This window comes from Prionailurus bengalensis, chromosome A2, assembly GCF_016509475.1.
Source record: "Prionailurus bengalensis isolate Pbe53 chromosome A2, Fcat_Pben_1.1_paternal_pri, whole genome shotgun sequence".
Classification (NCBI taxonomy): domain Eukaryota; kingdom Metazoa; phylum Chordata; class Mammalia; order Carnivora; family Felidae; genus Prionailurus; species Prionailurus bengalensis.
The window spans coordinates 54,692,136-54,712,500 of record NC_057348.1 but is presented as its reverse complement, the minus strand read 5'-3'; the positions used below and the strand labels follow the sequence as shown (position 1 = coordinate 54,712,500).

General features: G+C 44.3%; 1 protein-coding gene across 2 annotated transcripts in view; it reads left to right on the top strand.

Annotated features, from left to right (window-relative positions):
• Nucleotides 1–20,365, top strand: part of NR2C2 (nuclear receptor subfamily 2 group C member 2) — a 101,057-nt gene that overhangs the window by 61,398 nt on the left and 19,294 nt on the right. For both annotated transcript variants that reach the window (XM_043588209.1, XM_043588210.1), the window contains 5 exons: nucleotides 11,079–11,279; nucleotides 13,402–13,504; nucleotides 16,624–16,803; nucleotides 17,930–18,077; nucleotides 18,848–18,941. In XM_043588209.1, the coding sequence (XP_043444144.1) occupies nucleotides 11,079–11,279; nucleotides 13,402–13,504; nucleotides 16,624–16,803; nucleotides 17,930–18,077; nucleotides 18,848–18,941 (726 nt within the window). The remainder of the gene's footprint in view (nucleotides 1–11,078; nucleotides 11,280–13,401; nucleotides 13,505–16,623; nucleotides 16,804–17,929; nucleotides 18,078–18,847; nucleotides 18,942–20,365) is intronic.

The following is a 20,365-nucleotide window of genomic DNA, read 5'->3' as shown; positions in this document are numbered from 1 at the left end:
GGTGATGAATTTTCTTAGTTTGTGTTCGAGAAAGTATTTCTCCTTGACTTGTTGGTTGTTGTTTTTTAAAAATTATTTTTAGTGAAATTCATAGGACGTAAAATTTAATCATTTTAATGTGAACAGGTCAGTTGCATTTAATACATTCTCAGTGTTGTACAACCACCACCTCTATCTAGTTTCCAAACATTCTCAGTGTTGTACAACCACCACCTCTATCTAGTTTCCAAACATTTTCATCAGTCCAGAGTAAAACCCCTTACCCATTGAGCAGTTTCTCCCTGTTCCTCTTTGCCTGTAGGCCCTTGCGACCACCAGTCTACATTCTATCTCTATGGACTTACCAATTTTGGATATTTCCTATAAATGGAATCACACAGTATGTGACCTTTTGTGTATAGTGTCTTTCACTTAGCATGATGTTCATGATGTTCTGTGATGTAGCATGAATCTGTACTTCATTACTTTTTATGGCTGAATAACATCCCAATTTATGGATAGACCACAATTTGTTTATCCATTGTTTCTCTATAGGTGAGGTGTTTCACCTCCCCACCCTACCCCACCACTCCAGACTTCTCTCAGTATTTTCTCTTTGTCTTTGGTTTTCTGTGGTTTGAATATGTTGAGGAAATATAGTGAAAAGAAACAAAATCTTCTCCCAATCCAGAAAACTCTCCATAAAGGTAGAAGAGAGAAACAGGAGTTTTTTTCCTTCTTTTTTTTTTTTAAAAGATGTTATTTTTAAGTAATCTCTGTACCCAGTGTGAGACCTGAACCCCCAACCCCAAGATCAAGAGTTGTGTGTTCCTCTGACTGAGCCAGCTAGGTGCCCCTTTCTCCTCCTCCTCCTCCTCCTCTTCCGCTTCCTCCTTCTGCTTCTCTTCCTCCTCCTCTTCCTCTTCTTCCTCTTCCTCAGTAAACATTAAATCAGAATGTAATGTGCATTATAGGCAATCTTCTAAGAAATTGCAAAGATGGAAAGGAATTTTACTCATTTGTAAGCCAAGCGTGTACAACCCATTACATACATGTTTTTAAGATCCTAACTTTATCATGGAAATTGTGGAAACCACTTTATTGAGGAAGGAGAAGGGGGAAAGGTTGTTAAATCTTTATGATGGGAGGTAGTTTGCAAATAGCAAGGTGCCCACCAAGTTAGGTCCTTACTCTCCCAGAGGCCTAGGAGGTAAGGGAGTTGTCTTCAAGTTTGCATTTCGAAATGGTGGCTCCCAGATCCTTGAGAACACATTCCTGAGTTGTGAGACTGGCAAGAGGCTCCTCTAACCATTATAAAGATTTACATACATATGAAAAGGACAGAGAAGGAGTTCTAAAAGGAAGGGGAAAGAAATTTCTTCCTTTATTTTTCACAGAATTAAGCCTCTTGTCTTTAATCTGTATTTGGCCTTACAAGTAGGATTTGTCTAGATACAGTATTTTAGTATTTATTCTGCTTGTCATTAATTTTAGAAAGTTCCCAGCAGCCACTATTACTTCCAGTATTTCTTCATTCTCCTTCTGGTATTCCAGTTATGTATATGCTGTATCTTGACATTGTCCCACAGTTCTTGGATACTCTGTTCTGTTTTTTGTTTGTACGTTTTGTTTTGTGTTCCTTCATTGCTTTTTGCCTTTGCATTTCAGTTAGGGATGTTTCTGTTGACCTATGTGATGCAGTTTTGGAGGGGGGTGAGGCAGGGGGTGTCCAAATTGACGGCCAAGAAAGAATTCTTGAGATGTCTTTGATGCAAAAAAAGTGATATTATTTTTTATTTTTTTTAATGTTTATTTATTTCCCAGAGAGAGACAGAGCATGAGTGGGGGAGGGGCAGAGAGAGAGGGAGACACAGAATGAGAAGCAGGCTCCAGGCTCTGAGCTGTCAGCACAGAGCCTGACGCGGGGCTCGAACTCTCGACCTCATGACCTGAGCCGAAGTCCGATGCTCAACCGACTGAGCCATCCAGGTGCCCCAAAAAAGGTGATATTATTAAAGCATGGAGTCAGGACCCATGGGCAGAAAGAGCTGCCCTGCGATTGTGAGGAGTGACTGATTATATACAGTGCTATGGAGTTGGGGGAGGTAAAGGCAAAAGGGAGGCCTTGCTATTGTCAAGTTAAGGTTGTTTTCCCTCTAGTAAGAGTGGACAGAGGGAGTTTATTGGAGGAATGTTTTACTCTGCCTGCCTCAAGTATTTGTCAACGAACTGCAAGTTATAAGGAAATTTAATTTTATCTACCTTTCCTTCTGCCTTTGTTTCCCGTATCACTATCTTTAAGCTCACTGATTCTTTCCTTGGTTGTGTCCAGTCTGCAGATGATCCCATCAAGGCATTCTTCGCTTTTTCAGTGTTTTTGAATTCTAGCATTTCCTCCTTTCTGAGAATTTCCATCTTCTCTCCTCTGTTCTTGCATGTTGTCCTTTTCATCTAGAGAACTTAACGTTAATCTTTGTATTTTAAGTTCCTGTTTGGTCATTCCAACGTTTGTGCCCTGAATCTGATTCTGATGCTTGCTTTATCTCTGGATTGTTTTTCTTGCCTTTTGGCATGTCTTGTACATTTTCTTTTTGAAATCAGGTAATGTCTATGTTAGATAATAGGAGCTGAGACAAATGAGCCTATAGTATGGGGATTTATGTTGATCTGGCTACGTGTTGAGCTATTATGATGTTCTCTGTGGCTATAGGTCCAAAGGCTTCAGATTCCTCTAGTGCCTTTGTCTTGGTCTCTCCTCTTGACTTTGGGCTTCCTTGGATACTCTTCTTTAGAGTGTCTATATCTTAAAGCTCTTCCAGCTGTAATCCCCTGTTACACTGGAGCCCTGTTGGTGTGGTGGTAAGGTGGGAGTGCAGAAGCATTCTACAATCTTATAATGAAATCTCAGTATTTTAGTGGGCCTTTGTCCTTGAACTACCTGTAAGAGTTCCTGGACCTAGTTCTAACTTGGGGGCAGGTTTGGAGGAGTCCCACATATACAACACCAAGCAATTCTGACACTATCAATGTAAAGATAGCATAGATTCCACAGACTAACAATTCAACCTGATAAAACTGCCCCCTAGTCCCACCTCAGACATCACTCTCAAGTCCCAGGTTGTTACCTATACCTCTGACTAACCAGCTACAGATTAGAGTTCCACTGACCTTTTTAGGTTCAATTAATTTGCTAGAGCATTTCACAGAATGGAGGGAAGCACTTATTCATGTGCAGTTTATTAAAGGATACAAATCACCAGCCAGATGAAGAGATACCTAGAGCAAGGTGCCAAACAAAGGAGTTTTTGTCCTTGTGAAACTTGGGGACAGACAGCTTAGTGACACACAAAAGTCTTCTGGTTCCCCAAGCATGGAAGCTCCCAAATGGGCCAAAAAGCTGTTTTCTTGGGTTTTTATGGAGGCTTCATTACATAGACATGATTGATTAAGTCACTGACTATTGACTGATTGAACCTCCAGCCCCTCCCCCAACCCGGAACCTCCAGGGGAGGGGGAAATGAAAGTTCTAACCCTTTCATCCATGGTTGATCCTTCTGGCAACCAGTCCTTGCCCTGGGGACGGGTTCCAAAAGTCATCTTCATTAATAACAAGACACTCATTTCACTTTTATGGCTCTAAAGTATTTTCAGGAACTGTGGATGAAGATCACATATATCTGAAAAATATACTTTTGTCATCTGAATGACCAAATATATACTTCTTATAAATCATATTGCAGGCTGTGACCTTGACAAGTGTGTATTAATTTCCTCTACTGCCCACCTCCTTAGATGAGATAAGGGAGCCTGAGGGGCCTGGAGTTGAAGAAATGCCCTCTCCCCAGGTGGGATAGACTCAGGTGTAAAGCCTTATTCCCCTGCGGAATAGTCATTTGTTTACTTTACAGAAGAAACCCTTGAGTTCATTTTATAAAAATTCTTCCCCTTCCCTTCCAGAGCCACCAGGAAATCTTTCTCATCTTTTCACCTTGGGAACCAAGTGGGATTTCTGGAGCTAAAACCCATGAAAGTATGAGGGACCCTCCTAAGCCTGTGGTACTCAGGAGTTTCTTACTCGCAGGCTAGTCTGTGCTGAGTCTTCAGCAACTCATTGCAGTTACGTTTTGAGTGTTCCTCCAGGTTGGCTTCTGCTCCAGCTAAGCAGATCTCACACTTTGTGAATCTACCTCTCTCCAGATTTTGGAATAGAGTTTGCCCTGCATCCTCAACTTTTCTGATAAGCCCAAGGGAAGTCATTGATTTTCATTTTGTCTTGCTTTTTCTTGTTGTTAAGGTGGAATGATGACTTCTAAGCTGTTTATATTGAAGTTGAAACCAGAAATACACTGTGAGCTCCAAACTCATCTATCTGGTAGTTTACTTGACACATCTACTCAGCCGTCTCCTAATTGGCAGGCTAAAAACAGACTTCTGAATTCCTACCAGCCCTTGCCCTTCCATCATGCCATTGTTCAGGCTAGAAACCTAAGAGTCATTCCTGGCTGTTCATTCTCCAGTCCTTACATCTCCTCCCACCTACATATGCTGTTGCATCTCCCTCCAGCCTGCATCCCGCAGTGGTCCTCTGCTCTCCACAGTCCCACAGCCACTACCTTCTGCTCTCACCTGGGCTTCTCCAGGGACATCCTAATAGTTCCTCAGCTTCTACTTTTGTCCTATATTTTTTTCCATCCAATATCTAGGAAGATCTGTTTAAAATGCAAAGCCCATCATTCCCTCACTTAAAATCCTGAATGTGTTTAGAAAACACTGTTTTGTGTTACTCAGGGAGGAAAGCTTTGTGAAATACTTTACCTGCCTAAACTTTCTAGAGATTGAATTAGGCTGAATGGAGAATATAGTTGTTTGATCCTTGCCTGTGAGCGGTACTAACTTCTCATATGTGTTAAAATTTATTTAATTTTTTAAAATTTTTATTTTTGAAAGAGAAAGCATGCATGTGGGGGAAAGGCAGAGAGAGAGGAAGACACAGAATCCGAAGTAGGCCTGGAGGCTCCAAGCTGTCAGCAGAGACCCTGACACGGGGCTTGAAATCATGAGCCGTGAGATCATGACCTGAGCCGAAGTCAGATGCTTAACCGACTGAGCCACCCAGAACACCCCTTAAAATTTATTTTTAAGTGAAAGATTGACTTACCTTTTTGCATAGGTCAAAAAATTTTTAACAGGTTTTTGCCTTTACTTTTAATTTAATTATCTTTACTATTGTCCTGCTATGTTTAATATACCCTGACTTGTAACAATCTAACAAATTTTATATAGTTTATATATTTTTAAATGTATGTGTGTGTAAAAAATAGTGTAATGTAAGATAGATATAAAATAAGAAACCTAAAGACTTGGTTTGGGAGGACAGAACCCTTGAGTGGCTCCCATTGTATGTGGAATGAAATCCTGACTCCACGCAAGGCCAGCCCACCTCCCCCTGTAGGGGAGCCTTCATTGTCCATGGACCTGATGTGAATTCTAAGAGCTCCTTCCTCTTAGGGCTTTCCATGTGCCAGAACATTTCCCAGTTCTTGGAACACACTTTTCCCTGAACCTTAATCCGACTCCCTTCTTAGCCTTGAATCTTGTTTTAAATGCCGCCTTAACACAGAAACCTTCCTTGACCTCTCTTTCTGAAAGGTTAAGTGCCTGTGTTTTCTCCTACTCCATCCAGCCAGATCTTTAACCTCATAACATTTATCATAAACTTAAACTGTTCATTGGTTGGTCTGTTTACTTGGTTTTTGCCACTTTCCCACTAAACTAAAAGCTCAGCGAGAGCAAGAGCCATCTCCGTAATGCCTATAATCTAGCAAAGCCCATGGCATAGAGTAGACCCTCTTTGTAAGCATTTGAGGAATGAATGAAAGACTGTAGTCAGTGGGAGAGATTGGATGAAATGAAAGGGATAAGACAAGGCTTCCCAATGAGGAGAGAAGTACGTGAGCGCTTAGAGCAGGAAATACTTTTATCAGGGTCCTCTTATGTTCTGGGCCGTGTACCAAGTGCTTTCACACACGTATTGCTTCACTTTCCTAGGAATCCTATAACTGCTCCACAGTGACCCAGTTGGGAAGCAGTAGAGTGAGCATTCCATTCACAGCTCTATCTGCAAAGCCCTATTTCAGGATCACAAACTGGTGTTTACAGGACCAGGTGGCAGTGGAAAAGGTGGTCAAGTTGGAGATTAAGGCCAGTCAGAGAGCCCATGACCCATCTGAAGGGGCAGCCACACACAGCCAGCTGATAACCACAGGGAACTTAAGTCCAGGATGGCCTCAGCTTCCAGCTTGTCACAAGAACTATAAATCCAGTTTTTATGGTAAATACTCTATCTTCAGGTGTTGGCAACCAGTTTTTTAAAATGTTTAAACTCTGGGGAACGCCTGGGTGGCTCAGTCGGTTGAGCAGCCGACTTTGCCACAGGTCATGATCTCACAGCTCGTGAGTTTGAGCCCCGCGTCAGGCTCTGTGCTGACAGCTCAGAGCCTGGAGCCTGCTTCGGATTCTGTGTCTCCTCCTCTCTCTGCCCCTAACCCACACGTATTCTATCTCTGTCTCTCTCAAAAATAAATTAAAAAAAAAAAAACAGTAAAAAATTAAAAAAATTAATAAAAATTTTAAACTCTGGGAAATCAAGCAAAAGTTATCTATTGGCTGGTTTTACCTTTAGGCTATCCCATTTGCAGGTTTTTTCTTTACAACGTAAATCATGAGCCCAGCTCGGCTGGAACAGCGTGGGTAACATGGAGGAGAATGGCAGTAAGTCAGGTCACATTGAGGTCCTTTTAGGGTAGAAGTAGAGAGGGCCTTGGGCCTGTAGAGTATGTAGTCTGCGCTAATAATGTGACATATGCGTTCCTAAAGATTCCCACACTGCCAAATTTTGCAGTAGAAACCATAGGGCTTGTGGGGGGAAATGGGCTTAGTGGCATAACATTTAAAAACTGTTGAACATACCTAAAAAACAGGTATGAACTTAATTTAATGTAAATAGTAGTTTTATATATGTTAATTAGTTAAGAAACACATAATGACCACAATACAATATGGCACTTTGCCTTGAAAGATATTGAAGCTTACTTGTGGCGGGGGTGTGAGAGGATTATAGCTCTTGAATGATTGTGAGTGGGGTGGTCTGAAACTAGGGAAAGCAGCAATACCACCTGCACAGAGCTGGCTGTTCCCACTTAGCTCACTTCACTTGGATGTCATTTTCTGGGTGTACACTGTTTCTCAGAGAAATCATGCATAAACAGACAAAAGATTTAAATTGTGCCTAGATTATTCTCTAGTATATCTGTCACATTGAAACAAGTACAGCTTTTCAAAACAAGCATCGTAGCAGTACTGCATAGCCAAGCTGTGGAGGGCCTAAGAGTCACACAGGAAACAAGACCTCCCTCATTACAGTCCTCCTTACCCTCCATTCGTTATTGTTTACAAGCAGAGAGTAGGAACATTTGTTCCAAGTGAAGAGATTAAATAAAGTTTGCTTCTCATATTCATTTCCTAGGGCTGCCATAACAAATTACCACAAACTTGGTGCCTTAAAACAACAGAAATTCATTTTCTCACAGTTCTGGAGCACAGAAGCCCAAAATCAAGGTGTTTTCCAGGGCCATGCTCTCTTTAAGATTCTAGAAAAGCTTCCTTCCATGCCTTCCTACCTAGCTTCTGGTCCTTCCCTGCAGTCCTTGGAGTTCCTTGCTCACAGCTGTACCACTCCAGTCTCTGCCTCCATGGGCACATGGCTTTGTAGTAAAGACACCAGTCATTGGATTTGGGGCCCACCCTAATCCAGTCTGGACTCATCTTCACTTGATCACACTTTCAAAGTCCTATTTCTAAATAAGATCACATTCATAGGTCCCGGGGGTTAGGACGTAACCATCTCTTTTTGAGGACACTGGTTCTACCAACAACGCTTCTTCTCCGCCCCTCCACAGGAGATTTAATAAGTCCGCATACATCCTCTCAATTTTTTTAAGTTTATGTATTTATTTTGAGAGGGAGAGTGCAAGTGGGGAAGGGCAGAGAGAAGGAGAGACAGAATCCCAAACAGGCTCTGCGCCGTGAGTCTGATGCAGGGCTTGAACTCACAAACCAGGAGATCATGACCTGAATCAAGATCAAGAGTCAGATGTTTAACCGACTGAGCCACATGGGTGCCCCTACATCCTCTCAATTCGGTGTTTCCTTGGTTTCATTAAACAGGAGTCTGCCTGCTTGTGTTTGTCAGCAAAGTTTGTGTAAGGGTCACCCTGGGGTTCTTCTGTGACCCTGAACCTTTGGGGGGGAAATAGAAAAGAATAGTTTGAGCTTTAGGATATGTTACATACAGCCACCAAGAGCAGCTGTCCCTGTCTAGACCCCATCACTCGTACGTCCCACCCCTGCCCTAGCTCCATACCTGCCACGCCTCAACCAAGAGGCCTGGGAATAACAGCAAAGGTAGTAACATGCCCATAACTGTGTCTACTCAGATGTAGAGTGTATCGCCTCTGAACATGCGAAGGACTTCTACTAGCCATGCCTTGGTTATAGCTGGTGATTGAAGATCCTTTCAATCACATGACTCTCTCATTTCTTTTTATTTTATTCTAATTTTTTTAAATGTTTTTATATTTGAGAGACAGAGTGCGAGTGGGGGAGGGGCAGAGAGAGAGGGAGACACAGAATTTGAAGCAGGTTCTGAGCCATCAGCACAGAGCCCAACTCAGGGCTCAAACCCACGAATCTTAAGCTCATGACGCTTAACCGGCCGACATCCACCCAGGCGCCCTCGTGACTATCTGACTTTGTAACAGGGAAAGTAGTTTAGGAAGGAGATAAGTTTTGATAGACATGAAAAGGAAGTCAAACACTTAACTCCTAGATCTCAAAGTTGTAAGGGCCTTCCAAAGGCCAGCTTGTTACCTTTTAACTAAGGTAGGAGTCCCTTTTGTGGCAGCTGAGAGAAGTATGTGTCAACCAGTCTGTCTGTGGTCTTTCAGTTCCTCATTGGGTAGGAAAGGTTTTTGTTGTTTTTTTTTTAAAGAATTCTTCTTACAAAGTTTTCTATCTCATGTTTTACTTTTCCAGGGGAGTCTCGGTATGTATGCCACAGGAATCTGCCTGTGTAACAGTGAAAGGTACTTCCTTTCATTCTTTGAAATCTTCCTTCTTTATCCTTAAAGATCTTTTGACACATTAGTTGGAAATGATGATATGCCAGGATTCATGCCCAGCCATCAGCTAAGGATTTGTTCTTGTATCCTGTTCCCAGTCTGCTCTTCTTTCTGGTCTTGAACTTGCTGTGTGCCCTCAGCCTGTAACATACTTTGCCACATTTATGTATGGCTTCCTCTCTTGCTTCATCAGGTGTTTGCTCAACATCACTCCATCAGAGAGATCTTTCCTTCTAACATGGCTCCCCCACCTCCTTTCCCTTGACATGATTTGTCCACTTACTCTGCTTTTTAGTTTTCTTCAAGGCACCTACCAAGCCTGATGCTCCACAATATCAGTGTTCATAGTCTGTTCTAGACTTCTAGAAGTCTAGAAGGTTAACCCCACGAGATAGGAGCTCTATAGTATTCGTGTCCCTATCCCTAGTACCGAGAATAGTGCTTGCCACATAGTGAACACCTAGTAAACTATATTAGTTAATTGGATCTTTTCTTACCTATGTCATTTGCTTTTGAACCAACCAACCTTATCTAATTTTTCATATTGGATAGTTGGTAAAGGTGTTGTGCTAGATTCTGTAGAAGTTTGCTGTCTGAACCTTGGAATGATGTGTCACAAGGCAACATCTATCAAGATGTGGATACCAGACCTGGCAATAAATACAGTATAGGGAACTGAGTTCTAGTCAGAGATGTAGTACATCTCCGCTTGTTCAAGGCCCAGCCACAACAGCCCCAAGAATCCTGTTTGCTGTGAGGCCCTCCTGCTGTCCCCAAGGAGAAGGTGGGCAGTGCTCCAAGCTGGGCACTCGGCCTAGAAGAAGGCAGGACAGGGAGTAGAACAGCTTCAGAAAATTTCATGAGCAGGAATGAGAAGTCACTCTTGCTGTAGCAACTATTTTTATTGTAACTGATGCAGTTAAGGCAGGGGCTCTGGGAAGAGGCAGGCTCTGACAGCTGGCCCCCTGAATGGTAGTAGCCTCTGGAGAAATCAGGATCTGGACTTCTCTGGAGTTTATTATGTCCAGGACAAGGATTTTTCTTTTAATGTTTATTTTTGAGAGAGCAAGAGAGAGACAGAATGCGAGCAGGGAAGGGGCAGAGAAAGAGGGAAACACAGAATCTGAAGCAGTCTCCAGGCTCTGAGCTGTCAGCACAGAGCCTGACTTGGGGCTCGAACTCAGGAATCATGAGATCATGACCTGAACTGAAGTCGGATGCTTAACCGACTGAGCCACCCAGACGCCCCAAGGATTTTTTTTTTCTTTTTTTTAGTTAAACCTATCATCTACTATTATTATCTCCATTTCATAAAAGAAAGGGCTTTTCTTTTTCCAGTTTTATTGAGATTATAATGGACACACAGCGCTGTGTAAGTTTACTGTATACATCATAATGCTTTGCCTTACATGTATTATGAACTGATGACCCCTGTAAGTTTAGTTAGCATCCATCGTCTCATACAGATACAGAAAAAGAAAGAAAATATGGTTTATTCCTTGTAATGGGAACTCATAGGATCCACCTTCTTAACAACTTTCAAATACATCATATGGCAGAGTTAGCTACAGTCACCATGCTGTACATCACATCCCCAGTATTTAGTTATCTTACAACTGGAAGTTTGTATCTTTTGACACTCTTCATCCAGTACCCACCCCACACACACCCTAAAGGGCATTTTAATGAAAAACAGGAAGGATATCATCCCAAAATAAAATTAGCTCTATGATCATTGGTTTCTGAAAAAACTCATGGTTGTGTTTTGTTTTTCTCATTTCACCATGCACTGGTGAAACTGCATCTTGGACCAGCATTGACTCCAGGACGGCATTGGGCAGTCACCGCTTTGAGCACCACCTGCAAGTACACAAGTCGCATGATGCTCCGTGAGAGCAGCCTCCATGTTGTGTCTTGTAGATTGTGACAGACCAGCAGACAGGACAGAAGATCCAGATAGTCACCGCAGTGGACGCCTCCGGATCCCCCAAGCAGCAGTTCATCCTGACCAGCCCAGATGGAGCTGGAACTGGGAAGGTGATCCTGGCTTCCCCGGAGACCTCCAGTGCCAAGCAGCTCATATTCACCACCTCAGACAACCTCGTCCCTGGCAGGATCCAGGTGAGGCCTGTTGATAGGCATTTGTTTCTGCACTTATTTCTGACCCTTCCTCTGTCTTGGAAGCCAAATCCATCTCTAGAAGTTCCTTTGAGGACCTGCAGGCATGGCAGAGTTATGCTTTGGCTAAAGTAAAAAACCCGCAAGTGAGGGGCAAGGCCCAGAAGGCAGCCAGCTGCAGTGCTCAGATGGAATGGAAGTTGAGCGAGAAAAAGTCAGTGGCCCACAGGAGACTGGCATGGGCAAGCTGACACTGAGGCCACTAAAGAATCGTTCTAACTAAAGTAAGACTGCACGGTAGTAGTTCTTGGCCCCTGACATTTTAGGGGCACCATCTAGGGCTGACCACAGTCCATGCTCACTTCAGCCTCATCCAGGTCATCAGGACTGGTCCCAGCTCTTCATTCTGTCCTAACTTGCTCCTGTGAACTGCTGCCTCTGGGTCCCTCAGTCACCATCTCCATCTCTGCCATGGTTCTCCCTTTGCTGGCAGGGTGAGATGGGGAGGGGGGCAGATAGAGAAACAAAAAGAGCAAGGGTTTGACGGAAAGCAGAGTTATTGAGAAGCGCTGAATGTCCAAGCCTGACACTTAGAGAAGCAAACTCAAGGCCACTGTCTCATGGTGGCCAAGCGTGGAGCAGATTTAGTGAAAGTCAAGATGGGATCTATGTTTTTGTTTTTAATTTTTTAAAAATTATGGTAAAATATAACCGAAAATTATCATCTTAATGACTTTTAGGTGCCCGGTTCAGTGGCATTAAGTACATTCACATTGTGTAGCCATCCCCACCACCCATCTCCAGAACTCTTTTTATCTTCCCCAATTGAAACTCTGTCCCCATTAAACACTAACTGCCCATTCCTCCTCCCCCAGCCCAGACAACCACTATCCTACTTTCTGTCTTTATGACTTTGGTATTCTGGGGACCTCATGTAAGTGGTGGTATTTCTACAGTACTTTTTCTTCTGCAGTGGCTTATTTTATTTCACTGAGTATAATGTCTTCAAGGTTCATCCATGTTGTAGCCTGTGTCAGAATTGCCTTTCTTTTTAAGGCTAAATAATATTCCACTGTATGTATAGACCACTTTTTATATAGTCATCTGTTGTTGGATGTTTGGGGAGCTTCTACCTTTTGGCCCTTGTGAATAATACTGCTAAGAATCCATGTTTTGAGTGGGGGGCGGGGGTCGGGGGGACTTTCTGCTGTAGAGAAAAATAAGGAAAGGGAATGATTTTTTTTTTCTTCTGATAGAGCTGGGTTCAGGACACAAATTATGTTCAGCTTTCAGAACTGTGCTTTTGAGACACCTAATGCAGTTAGTAAATACTACCTCTTCCTTTCCCAGACTACATGCTGATCATCTGAAATCAAAATTCTTCGCTGCTTATTTAGACTACTCCTTGTTCATGGGAAGGTGGCTGTTGATTTTGTTGCATGTTTTTTAAGAAGTCATTCTATATAATTTCTGTATATATTCCCACCATACAGAAATCATGTTAAGGGTTACGGTTGGTACGTTATTTAATAACAGGTATTTTTCACTTTCTCATATTGATGTCAGTTACAGTATTCTTCCAGATGAGTAACACTGTCACCTAGAAAGTCATGTACAAGTGAAGAAGAAATAACAGTGTTCAGAGGTCACCAGCTGCCTCAAGAAGAGACCTACTTATTTAATTAATAAAGCTTGATTATTTCACTGCCCAGTATACCTCTCTGCATACTTCTAAGCTGTTTCATGGGAATGGAGAAGCAGCCAGAAAGACCTGCAGTATCTTCATGTTGAGGCATCTGCATGTGATTTCCCACGTGGGGCTCCCCATCCTGGGTGGTTGTGCTAGCCAGATAGGAGAATAGACCAGTGAAAATCAATGTCTGACCTTGGACAAACCACACATCCCCCCACCCCTTGCCACCACCACCACAGCTGAAGGGGCATAGTCTAGGTGAGCAACAGAGCCATTCTGGATATCCGGCTAAGTGTCAAGTGGGATTTTCCCAGTTCTGCCCAAGGTTCTCCTGCTTAGAAACCCAAGATTAGGAATTTCTAGTTAAACATTACTTTGCTTTAACGATCTGATTTTTAATCAGCACTTTGCTTGTTTCCCAATTCTTCTTAGATCGTCACGGACTCTGCTTGTGTGGAACGTTTGCTGGGGAAGGCTGACGTCCAGCGGCCCCAGGTGGTAGAGTACTGTGTAGTCTGTGGCGACAAAGCCTCTGGTAAGTAATCCTAGATTATAGGTGCACTTCATGGTCCAAAGTCATGAACCAGTTGGGGGTGGGGGTGGGGAATTACCAGAGAGAGAACATTTTCTGTAGGGTTTGTAGGTTTCAAAACATGAACTCCAGGGGCGCCTGGGTGGCGCAGTCGGTTAAGCGTCCGACTTCAGCCAGGTCACGATCCCGCGGTCCGTGAGTTCGAGCCCCGCGTCGGGCTCTGGGCTGATGGCTCAGAGCCTGGAGCCTGTTTCCGATTCTGTGTCTCCCTCTCTCTCTGCCCCTCCCCCGTTCATGCTCTGTCTCTCTCTGTCACAAAAATACATAAACACTAAAAAAAAAATGTTCCTTCTCTTTAAAAAAAAACAAAACAAACAAAAAAAAAAACCATGAACTCCACTTTTCTTAGTGGGGTAGTAATATAAATAAGCAAACCAACTTGTCAGATTATTAGAATCAAAAGAAAAAGTCAAGGTACTGTTTCTGTGAGTTGTAAATCTTAGTTATATATTTATATACTACTAAGAAAGCAGTTTCTTTAATCTAGGTAATATCAGCACAGTGCTTTGCTATTTCACAAGATGTGTTACTTGTCTATTTCTTCTTCATCATCTTCATCATCTTCTGTCATCCCCTCACTATAACCCAGTGTGGTAACTGCTATAATGGAGGAGGGAGCACGCAATTCTGGCTGGAGCCCCAGGGTCAGGCAAGGTCCCCCAGCGGCGGTCACGTTCTGTGAGACTTGGAGGTTGAGTGTGTATGCGTTGGGTAAAAGAGAAGCATTCCAGCTGGTGGGGATGTAATTCCCCACCATTGGGAATTTACATCCCCACCAATGGATGTAATTTACTCCATTCCAGGGAGTAAACTCCTGAGCCAGGGCCCAGCGAGTTTACTGTCCATACCCATGGTGTCTTTGGGGAAGAACTCGGGCTTCTGTGGTTAGGATGTGAGTGCAAGGAGACTAGAGAAGATGTCTGGCCCTAAAGTTCAAAATTCAGCCTGCTAACACCAGTGAGCTGTAGAAGGTGAGGTGAGCAGGAAGGATGGAGAAGTATTTAGTGAATGTGCTGACAAAACGATCAAAGGATGGACAAGTATTTAATAAGATACTCTTTCAGCTGTGTTAGGGCCATAGGCCTGAGTTTTATGATTGGCTCCACTTTAGTCTATGGTAACAGAATTCCTAGGAACTTTGGGCACTTTGTGATCCTGTTTAAAACTAAAAAAGGATGGACCAAACATCTTAGGAAGACAGCCCAGGCAAGCATCCACAGAGGTCAGAAGCTGCAGTTCCACTCCTAGCTCATGGCATCATTTGCTCTGCCAGGGTGCCTTGCCTCTGTTTCCACCCCTTGTCTTGAACAGGGCAAAGCCCAGCCCATCCTTCCCTTTCTCTGAAGCCAGTGCTGCTTCTGTCTTCATCATCCTTTTGTATAGACCACTATATCCTGTCTCCTGGCTCAGCAGGAAGAGGCATTCTGCAAACTTTTGAACAAATGAATGAAGCATGAACATAATGAAGAGGCCCACAAAATCTGCTTGGCTTCCCCATTTGTCAGTCTCTTTCTGGGCTTAAAGGAATGGCCTAGTCACAGGCTTCCAGTGCCACAGTCTCCAGATACTAGAGGTCACTCTAAAGTCTAGAGAGGCTAAGGAAATACACTGCAAAGAAGGAAAAGTGATGTCTACACAGGAATTTTAGCACTGTTCTTTTTTTGTTATTGTTTATTTGAGAGAGACAGAGAGAGTGGGTGAGGGGCGGGGAGAGAGAATCCCAAGTAGGCTCTGTCCTGCCAGCACAGAGTCTGATGCAGGGCTTGAACCCACAAAACTGTGAGATCATGACCTGAGCCGAAACGAAGAGTCAGATGCTTAACCAACTGAGCCACCCAGGTGCCCCTAGCACTATTCTTTTTTTTTTTTTAATTTTTTTTTTCAACGTTTTTATTTATTTTTCAGACAGAGAGAGACAGAGCATGAACGGGGGAGGGGCAGAGAGAGAGGGAGACACAGAATCGGAAACAGGCTCCAGGCTCTGAGCCATCAGCCCAGAGTCTGACGTGGGGCTCGAACTCACGGACCGCGAGATCATGACCTGGCTGAAGTCGGACGCTTAACCGACTGCGCCACCCAGGCGCCCCCCCCAGCACTATTCTTAAAGACACAAAATTGAGACCCTCCAAATACACACTTGGAATGGCTCTGCGTGTGAGAGCTTAGGACTGTGGGACACTCACTCAGTAGCTGCCATCAGTGATGATCCTTTCCAGCAATGTAGCTATGATACTGGGTTAGAGAAGACCAAACCAGGGGAGTTTCATGGTCAGTCCCAGCTAGGAACAAATGAGGTGTGATGTGTGTGGAAAAACGTGGAGAAATTGGAAGGGTAACTGAGATGGGGGGCTCTTTTTAATGTCATTAAAAACTTCGTCATTAGAAGTTAGAAACCCCAAAGTAAACAAGATTAGAAAAAAAGAACCATGTGTAATAAACGCATTTCTAGAACTGTGTTTCCAAAAGGGTCTGAATACCTAACCCAAGTGAGCCACATGACATGCACCCTTCCCTCACCTTGGGCCTACGCAGTCACAGCCCCTGTGCTTCCCCAGGACCCAGGACAAGACTCACATAGAGGGAGTAAATGGAGGAGGAGTAGGACCCTATGTGCTAGAAAAGTCATGCAGGTGTTTGCTGTGTGCCACTGTCAGCAGGATAGGCGCACTGGGTAGTGTCACAAGCCCAGGTCTGCAGAGCCAGGACCAGGTGCATGCACCCAAGTGGACACTGTGGTTCAGCCGTTATCCATGGGCTCCTCCTGCATGTTAGGTCCTCTGTGTACTAAAAGCATTGAGGTCATGCCGTTTACCAGCTGTCACTTAACCTATCTGAGCTCCTGTTTTTCCATCATGACTTCACAGGGCTACTTTAAAGATTATAGGAAAATTATGGGAAGAACCTAAGTGCCATGCTTAATGCTCGGGCCTGTGGCTGTCCTGTGGCTGCCGGTGTCTGACACTGTGCCAGTCACCTTGATAGAAGGTGACCTTAGAAACAGGGCCTGTGGCGGATCACCTCTTCTCTTGGTGAATTGCTTCACACACTCTTTCTCCTTTCAGGCCGTCACTATGGGGCTGTCAGTTGTGAAGGTTGCAAAGGTTTCTTCAAAAGGAGCGTAAGGAAAAACCTGACCTACAGCTGCCGGAGCAACCAAGACTGCATCATCAATAAACATCACCGGAACCGCTGTCAGTTTTGCCGGCTGAAGAAATGCTTAGAGATGGGCATGAAAATGGAATGTGAGTAACAATAATAAGAAGCCGCCTGAGTTAGCAAGTTGAGAGAAAGTGAAGTTTCTCTACCTGGCTTTAAAATACTCTAAGAGAAAAATATCCACCGAGGCTTCACTTTATTTCCCTTCTGGGTCAGCTAGGTGTTCCAGCACTGATGCTGCTGGGATTGGTCATTTCCCGTGGAGTATTTGGAAACCTCCAGATAAATCGGGATGCAACACAGGGCAGTGGGGTAAACACAGGCTGTGGAGTATCAAACCCCAGCTCTGTCACTTAGGAGCTGTGGGGACTGGGGAAGACATGTCACTGCTTTCAGCCTCAGGGTCCTCATCTGTGAAATGGGACCCTCTTACTTACATATTGGATCTGGGGTTCATCCTTTCTTTCTGTTAAAAAGGTTTTTATTTTCTTCATTTCTTTCTGGCCTGTATACTCCTTTTAGGCCAGATTGCTAAAGGGAGAGACTGCTAGTGTTGTAGAAAACTAACACCCCATTAAACAGTTTGCAGAAGCTGTGCAGGTTTGAGTTCGACATTGGAATGCTTCCTCTCTGACACGTGTGTTAGACAAGATTTCTGTTAAGGACCAACTTGAAGATGGGTGTTTCTCTTCCAGAGAGTGCCTTTTGTTAGCAGCAGGCAGAGAAAAGCCCGAGTCCTCAGGGTGGGCCCCCCACAAGGCCATACAAATGCCGTGCTCAACTGTCTTAGCAGGCAGTGCTTACCCTCTTTAGCCCTTTGGATTTAATATCGTATCGTTTGGCTTTTGAGTTTTTCACCTCTTTGGCTGAAAAGTCCACTGTGAAAATGGAGTTAGATGTGTCTAGCACCAGAACCTATCATCCCTGTAGTAACAAACTTACTAAGGAAAACCCCTAAATTTACTTTGAAAGATGTAGTTCAAAGTGGGGGAGGGGCAAAGAGAGAGGGAGACAGAATCCGAAGCAGGCTCCAGGCTCTGGGCTGTGTCAGCGCAGAGCCTAATATGGTGCTTGAACTCAAAAACCATGAGATCATGACCTGAGTCAAAGTCAGACACTCAACCGACTGAGCCGCCCAGCTGCCTGGAAAGATGTAGTTTTTAATAACTTGACTCTTTCCTCTAAATGTGAATATTTATGTTGTGATTTAAGCTGTACAGAGTGAACGGAAGCCCTTTGATGTACAACGGGAGAAACCAAGCAATTGTGCTGCTTCAACTGAGAAAATCTATATCCGGAAGGACCTGAGAAGTCCTCTGATAGCCACTCCCACGTTTGTGGCAGATAAAGATGGAGCAAGGTCAGTCCCTGTTTTGGTAAAGGGTCCCACTGCTATCAGCCTTTGAGCTGTCCCTTGGAGGGTGCTTACTTGGCTCCCTGCATGCTGCCACAGCCTTCAGCCTTGTCTTGCCCCACCCTACCCTTTTTGGAGCTGTTCCAGTCATATCTGTGGATAGGCCTGAGGATGGCTAATTTAAGATGGGGTCAGAATTTCTCCTGCATCAGGGGCTCAGGTTATGTCCTGTAGTTATTCATACAGGAAAACAGTTGCTCTTCAATTCAGGATGGAGTTTTTCTGCAGTATAGACAAAAGGCCTAGGTCCTCAGGTAGTCTCAAATAGTGCCACAAGTTAACTTATATGTCTTTTTGCTTTCATGTAATCTGTTGAACTTAATTGAAAAAGAACAGAAAAGAAAAATAAGAAATCCAAACTCTATCCTAGCAAGAACTAGAGTTGAGAATTCCTTGGTGATATTCTGAAGATCAAGTTAACTTTATTTAAAAGAGCAGTCACCGTCTGTGGTCAGCATGGAAGCTTGGGGGAGCAGGGGTGGGAGCGGGGAGACATGTGTCTGTGTGGCATCCTGTTTCAGGCTGTAGGCCCAGCTCTGTGTGCATCTCGTTGCAGAGAGAAGGGGGGTTGTTAGTCACTCAGTGGCTGAGTCCAGTTAGAGCTTTTGTGCTCTTCAGACAGCTTTGCAGATGTGGAAGGGACAGAGCAATGCAGCATGATCATACTGTTCATTAAATGTTGGAAGCTACTCTGGGTTTCTTTATGTCTTAAATAGACAAACAGGTCTTCTTGATCCAGGGATGCTTGTGAACATCCAACAGCCTTTGATACGCGAGGATGGTACGGTTCTCCTGGCCACGGATTCCAAGGTGATGTTCTCTACTTATGCCTTACTCTCCATCTTTCTGTTGCCGTGCAGACTGCTTCTCGGAATTGTGCACCCACCTTCTTGGCCTTCCGAGACAACCTCGAAAGCATGGCCTTCTGCATCTCACCTCACTTCTTATACAGCCATCTGTGATTTATTTTAGGGATGTTGAGGACTTTTTGGAAACTCAGGACTGGCTGGTTATAGTCATTGTAACATGTCAGGATCTAGAGTTCAGTTTGGTGAGAATTCAGTGGCTCTCAAATGAGTTAACCACCCCCCACCTCAGTACACACATTGGCAAACTACTGGTATGCTAGGGAAATGGCTGCTTATTCTAAGATGGCCTTTGGCAGAAGCTGCTAGTTCCTTTTTTTTTTTTGGTTGAAGTTGACACACTGTTAAATTATCCACATCCACCCCCTTCCTTTTTATTAGATGACCTACAGGAGGAAGTTCAGGCAGGATTCTGACAATTGTAAAACTAAGAGCAAATCAGCCATATGGAATTTAACTTGCTGTGAACAAGTTATTTGTCACACGTGTGGAGTGAGCTGTCCCTCAGTAGCAGAGCTGGGCAAGTCTCTGATGAGGTGAATGCCGGCGGGGGCCACCCTCGCTGTCCCGGCCCGCTTGGCTGGTGCTGCATCATGCTCAGTGCCTTCTCCACGGCACCCGACCCCGGGGGTGCGTACCAGGGCTGGGGTCCCAGGAGGGCAGAGTTGGCACCTCGGGGTCGGGGACGGGGACGCGGACACGGGCGCCCACCTGGAAGGCAGCGGCCGGGCACAGGCGTCCAGCCCTGCTTGGGTGGGAGTGGGACAGGGCTGGTGGCCAAACCGGCCCCTCGGTGAGGAATGCACAAAGGCGCTCATTCCATCCTATTTAATTGCAAAATCGTGTTTGTGTATAGAATAAACTGTTGACGGCGGAAAAAAAAAAAAAAAAATGTTTGTCATTCCAGGAGAGAGAGAGCTGGCTAACCCCTGTGAAGATAACTTAGGAGAAAGGTTTTATCCAGGCAAGGAAACTGATTACATTAGAAACTATGAGATGAGAAATATAACCCAGTGATGATGAAGTAGCAGCGCGCCATGGCTGAAGTCCGGTTTTTCTTCTCTAAAAGGAGCGACTTTGTAACAGTGCTGACATGGCTACTGCCCTGAGAGCCAGAGCCACGCTACCTGCAAGGCTTCCTTCTCATCTATTCACATGCACATCGCTGGGCCCACTCAGCACATTAGGAACATCCTTTTTTGAGAAAGAACAGGCAACAGTGAGAGCTGCTGGCTGGCACCAACAGCAGCTTTCCATCCTCTGGCCCTTATGCCAGGCTTTGAGCTTCCTGTCTTTGGGCACTGGTGATGTATGTGACATGGGAATCACACCCAGTTTGCTGCTGTCACCCAGTAGCCATTCAGGACA